The 6,346-nt window shown below is 39.8% G+C and overlaps 1 protein-coding gene across 1 annotated transcript; it reads right to left on the bottom strand.

Moving 5' to 3' along the window:
• Nucleotides 1–2,492: 2,492 nt before the first annotated feature.
• Nucleotides 2,493–4,914, bottom strand: LOC124127442 (the record flags this gene model as incomplete). The annotated part of the gene is made up of 1 exon (XM_046490837.1): nt 2,493–4,914. A coding segment is annotated over one exon (2,007 nt), but the record flags the coding sequence as incomplete, so codon positions are not given.
• Nucleotides 4,915–6,346: the final 1,432 nt, after the last annotated feature.

Raw genomic sequence — 6,346 nt, 5'->3', positions numbered from 1 at the left:
TACAACCACTGCAAACAAAGTAGTCCAGTATAAGCAACAGGGAAACATAGCTTTTCATTTGTTCATCAAATCCCAAAATCAAGGAATACAAATCGATCTGAAGGAACTCCTGACATATCCCTTAACTCCTGTGCCATACAGCATTGGGACTGCCGACGGCTTCCTTGCAAAGACAGACAAGGCAAAGGCTTTCCATCACCTGACCAAGGATCTGGAGGACGTGGATGTCCCTCCTGCTAATGAAACTCTTGTAATCCATGATGGCAACGCTTGTTTTTACTACTTGAAGGACATTCCTGGTAACTTCAGCCAAATTTGCCAGAAAGTCTTTGATATCATGTCAAAAACCGGTGATGTTGTGTTCAGCACAGACAGCTATGTGGCAAACTCTGTCAAATCCATGGAGCGACAAAGAAGGGGATGTGGGGAGAAACTCATTGTCAAAGGAGGGAATACGAAAAAACCCGCGGACTGGAAGGAGTTCCTATGCAATGATATCAACAAGCAACAGTTCATCACCCTTCTTACTCGACTCTGGAGCCAAGATAAATATGCCAAAAAACTACAAGGTAGAAAAGTAACAGTCGTATGTGAAGGCTCTGCATACCAACTTACTTCTGATGACGGTCTGAGAACACAGTGTGCAGAAATACCAGTCATCAAGTCTTCCCAGGAGGAGACAGATTCCAGGATCATCCTTTATTGTGAATATGCCAGGCTCCAAAACTACAAGTATGTCAGAGTAAAGAGCCCAGATACTGACATTTTGTTTATCCTTCTCCATTATGCACTCAAGATGGAGAATATCAAAATTCTCTTTGACACCGGAACTGGTAACAAAAAAAGGTTGATTGATGTCAGTGAACTTGCTCTGTCACATACTCAGCAACACTGCACAGCGATGATGGCACTTTATGCCTACAGTGGTTGTGATACTACAAGTGCCTTCAAAGGCCATGGGAAGGTAAAACCACTGAAAACTCTGTCAAGGATGCCCAACTTCGTGCCACTGCTTGCCAGGTTGGGTGACGCATGGCATGTACCTGTCGACGTCATGGATGAACTTGATCAGTTCACATGTGCTTTGTATGGGAAACCTCGTATACTGAGTGTCAACGATCTACGCTCCCTCAGAATGAATGAGCTATGTGCCAAAGATGATCTACCTGGCCCTTGTCGCAATGTTGATATGGGAACCCTACCTCCCTGTCGAAAGAGTCTTGATCAGCACATAAGAAGGGTCAATTATCAGGTTGCGTATGGAAGAGAGCACACATTGCCGATCCACATATTCCAGCTCCTGTTGATGGTCATGGTTGGGTGATGATTGGAGGGAAACTCGAACCACTGTGGTATGAAGGTGACGTGTTGCCACAGCGACTAGTAGATATAACTGAAACAGGGGATACAAGCAGTGATGAGGAGTTTGACTCTGATGATATATCTCTTCCTGATGCAGTAGACTACCTCGACGTTGATAGTTCAGACAGTGACTAGATTGAACATTTAGTGTGCCTACAGACGTTTGAAATTTTGTAAATTGTTTTATTGTCATGAATTTACATCAATGCTGGTTTCTTGTTTGTCCCGATGCAATCATGCATTGATAAATATGCATTTTCCACTTAAAATCTGAAATCGAGATACATGTATATATGTTGACATGAACACTAGACTGGTAAATTTGTCCGTTGTCATTTTAATGGAAAACCATACTTATGATATGTAAAACATGTACTGTAATACCTAATTTGATATCTGCTTATGTGGCCAAGAGTCTTTTTAAAGTTTAGATTTAATTTGTTTGACCCAAATGTAATTTCGGATATTCTATATTGCCAAACAAAAGCTATTCTAAGTTAAAAGAAATCTATAATGTAAATGGTAATTCTATGGATTGTACCACGATGTATAGTTTGAATTCTCATGTGTCCAATTATAATGTTTATTCAAATGATTTGTTTTCAAGATAAAGTTATATATCACTAGATTATAGCCTGTATTTGTTTTTGTGATTACCTTATATTTATTTTTCCATATAATAGAAAATTATGGAAAGTTTGAGCGATCTGCGTGGAGCAAATTTGCATATGTGTGTTCTACTAAGTAAAAGTTTAATAGCCACTATACTTCTCATTATATTTAAATGAAAATAACATAATTGTAACCGGAATAACTTCAGCTTTATTTTGATATATTACACATAGAGATTGGACATTTGAAAAGACATTTATTGACCTTTTTGTTGAAGTACAAAAATGACACTCGAAGCGGATTGCAAAATCGCGATTTTGAGGGTACCTCCACAAATATAATGAAAACAGGAAGTGCATCCCTATATTTTCAATGTTAACATATGATTTCATGTTCAGGACATACTAAGGCTTCAGAAAAAGTAGGTTTTGTTGGGAGGTGGGGGGGGTGCACGGTGGACCTAAGTAGCCCATGGCCTATACGAGTTGATCAACAACTATTTTATAATATGCCTTGTATGTCAATGAATGTCTTGTAGATTTAAAAATTTAAAAGGACAAAAACAGAAACACATATACCTGTTATGTTTCTAACATAACATCATAATACTGTAGTCAAGAGTGCGTGCGCATGTATGTGTGTGTGTGTACGCATGTATGTGTGTGTGTGTGTGTGTGTGCACATGTATGTGTGTGTGTGTGTGCGCATGTCTGTTTATAGGTGTAGGAGAACTTAATTTAATGCATTTTCTTACTCTCCATGATATGTGCAATCCTAAGATGTCAAGGGTGTGTGTATACTAACACTGAAGTATGAGAACTGAAGTCTTGTACTTAGGGATAGGGAAATATCTACCTGAAATGAAATACTCATGATGAAAATGTTACATATGTATGTATGATGTATGTTTACATCATATAGTCTATGTGTCGGCTACAAATCCTCTGGTTCCTCTTCAGGAAGTCTAATGATAGGTATTCCATGAATGGCTTGTTGTTGATTTGAGTCCTCAGGACTAAACTGCCTGTCTCTACAAGACCAGGCTACAGATTGTTCCTCTTCAAAATCCTCCTCTTCGATACTGTCTTGGGGCGAGAGTCGTCGTACTGAACTAGCACTACTATCACTGCCTAGGCTGGTACTGCGCATATCTGGTGCGAGTCTGTCACGCCTCCTATCATCCCCTATAACAGGTTCTGTGTGTTTACGATGCAACCTGTGCCGATAGTGCAAGCGTGGGGAACGCCGTGCACCAAGTCTAGTGTCATGTGGCTCCTGGCGGATAAAGTCATTAAAAATATTGTTTGTAGTTTCATCAATGCTATAATCCCTTGATAAATATTTTTCACGTGTTTCCAGTGAGTGAGACTTAAAAAATCTCTTAAAAACTGAAATTTTACTTGGGACTGTATTATCTTCAAAACTGTCTCCTGATGCAAGTTCTGACTTGGAATCTGTCTCTGGTTCATTTATACTTTCATAAACACGCACCATCTGCCTCTCGCGACTGTAGGCACGCCTCTTTTTTGATGCCGTTTTGCCATTTCTGCGATCAAAATGGGATGCATGCCCCGATCGCTTTTGGGCATGTTTTGGACTTTCCAAGCTTCCAGGTTTAAGGTCTTGAACTGTGGAAGTTTGTGTTGGTTTTTGTTGAGACTTATGGAGGGATTTAAGGGGAGATTTTGGTGGTGAGATTTCAAGACAGGGAGCTCCTGGGGATGTATCCTTCTCCACATCTGCATTTTCTTTAGTCGAACCCTGTGTTTCTAATGACTTGTACCCGCTATCTGCCTTCATTTGCCTTAACTTGCTCTGTTGGCTCTCTGTCGTACTGTCGGTGTTGTCTGTCGTTGACTCGAAAGATGTTGTTGTGACTTCATAGCGACTAGTGTCCGATACATCTCCATCAGTTTCCACACTATCAAAACTATTTTCAGTGCTTGTATTGGGGCCAGCTTTCTGTAACCTCTTGGTTAAAATGTTTCTGTAGTTCTGACGTCTATTTTCATAGTTTGGATGAAGAAGATTCTTTGAGGAGGTTCGACCAGCTCCTTCCCACTGAATACTGTTATCTCTCTGATCACCTACCCCAACATCACTGGGAGCCTCTGTGTTGGACTCAAATGAAGTAGTGTACGGTGTAATTTGCTCATGTTCAGGTGATTCTTCAGGTGATGTCATGTCCTCCATTCTTATTGTGTCACTGCACTCATCCTCGTCCTCTAATGTAGCTCGAAGGTTCCAAAGTTCCCGATATTTCTGGGTGCCGTTAAGAGTCTCTGTGTCGTCACTCTCTTCTGGCATGATTCCTTCAAGGTCAAGGTCATTTAGATACACTACTTGCTCCTCGTTTAATTGTTCCAGACTTCCTGTGTCATTGTATCGTACTTTAGATGACATTGGAGAACCTAACTCTGATATCACATCATAGTCAGTATTATAAAAAGGTCCCTTTGAAAACTCTGTTATCTTTAGTACATCATAATCAGCAAAGTCCTCATAACTTTTAACTTTTCTTGTCTCTCTGTACATTTTCTGTGTCGTCGGGCTAACCGTCTCCAAACTATGTGAGTATTTTTGGGCAGGACTTGTTCGAAGACTTTGAGGTGGGTGTGGTCTTAAATCTTTTCTAAATTCACCTGCTTCTTGGACACCTTTTCTTTCATCTAACTTGTTAATAGTTTGTTGATGGTGTATTTCCACTGCTACCTGCGTTCTTATAGGTTTCAGTGTTGGTGACAGTGAGCTGTTTAGGTCAAGTATTGGCAGGGACTCTCTGCGTGCCTTTTCCTCAACCTTCCGCAACTGTTCTTCTATACTAGCCCTTAGTGCTGCTTCATCAACCCAGGTCCTAGCACCTAGGGAATACTGCCGTGGTACTGACTTGTCAATCTTAGAACGCTTCAGGTGATGGAAATCGCCCTCTGTATACCTTAAACCAGAAATCAGAATTTAACCATTACAAAACCTGTATGAAAATGATTTCATAAACAAAGTGTAGCAGCTCCAGTCAAATTCTGACAAATTCTTAAAACATTCCAGGTTATACATGGGGCTGCTTGAAGATATTGCCACAGTTACTATATATAACACACCATATTTAATTTTAACTCAATGTGTCAGTTTGGCATGACATAGACTCTTTTCAATTCAATTATTATTTATTCTAGCTATCTAAATGTACCGTACTACTCAATCCACAAATAAGTAACACACTAACATTCTCACGAAGGTTTCTTACTTTTATATTTTCTTTGTACATGTATCTTCTACTAATGTCTACAACCTACATAATATTCCTTTATGTTTATTATGTTCAAATTATGTATTAACAACTCTTCTTAATTGAAATGTGCTTAATTTCTTTTCTTTGTTTTCGTTTTTATTTTTGTGTTACGCAATTTTTAATGAAGGAAGTCTGTCAGTCATTGTAAACTTGCCATCTTGTTTGCAAAGAGAATGTCTTTGCTGACCCATAGCCTCATAACCATTCTATGTGAATTCATCTATCTATGTATCATTCATATTCTTCTCATTTTATATTTGTAACACCATATATTTTCACCACATACATATGTAGAGTGTTACAACACTCTGGGGGCTTTCAGGTTAATGTTTCTTATCCTACTCGGGGTAATCTGCTGCAGTGGAATATCATGCCATCATCAGTAATTTATTGCTCAATTCCGGACGCTCAAATATTGAGGCAAGCACCCCGTTATTTTACATCATCTCGAGCGTACCAGAATGGGGGCACGAAACCCACTATTTACAGTTTCTGAGGCGTGTCAGAGAAGGTGCATCGTTAGCCGATCAACTGGGATTCCTGCAGCAACCTTCCAGTGAAGGCATACTGATGAAAAGAACTTCTAGACCCTGCATTTGAGGTGCAGGGACTACAGAAGAAATGTTACAAAGGGGCAACTGACTCTACTCTAGATGCAGCTCTGTTTCATTGATCACACAAACCAGACATGAACACATACTAGTGTCTGGCGAGATTTTAAAAAAAATGGATGCTCAAAAACTGTTCAGAGACATCCATGGACACGACTCCATCTTAATGGCTAGTTAAAGATGGTTATGGAGGTTGAAAAAACGACATGGCAAGTCATTTACAGTTTCTTAAATCAGTACAGGCCAGTCTTGTCACAACTGTAAATTTGATCTTGGTCATAGCCCTTTGCTTCAATAGTGAATGAATGAGTCTTGTTTCATGCCGCTTTTATCAATATTCCAGCAATATCATGGCAGGGGGACACCAGAAATGGGCTTTACACATTGTACCCATGTCAGGAATCAAACCTGGGTCTTCGGCGTGATGAGCAAACGTTTTAACCACTAGGCTACCCGACCACACTACCTGCAC

This window comes from Haliotis rufescens, unplaced genomic scaffold (assembly GCF_023055435.1).
Source record: "Haliotis rufescens isolate VD_foot unplaced genomic scaffold, xgHalRufe1.0.p SCAF_2, whole genome shotgun sequence".
NCBI lineage: Eukaryota > Metazoa > Mollusca > Gastropoda > Lepetellida > Haliotidae > Haliotis > Haliotis rufescens.
This window is presented reverse-complemented; position numbering and strand designations above follow the sequence as displayed.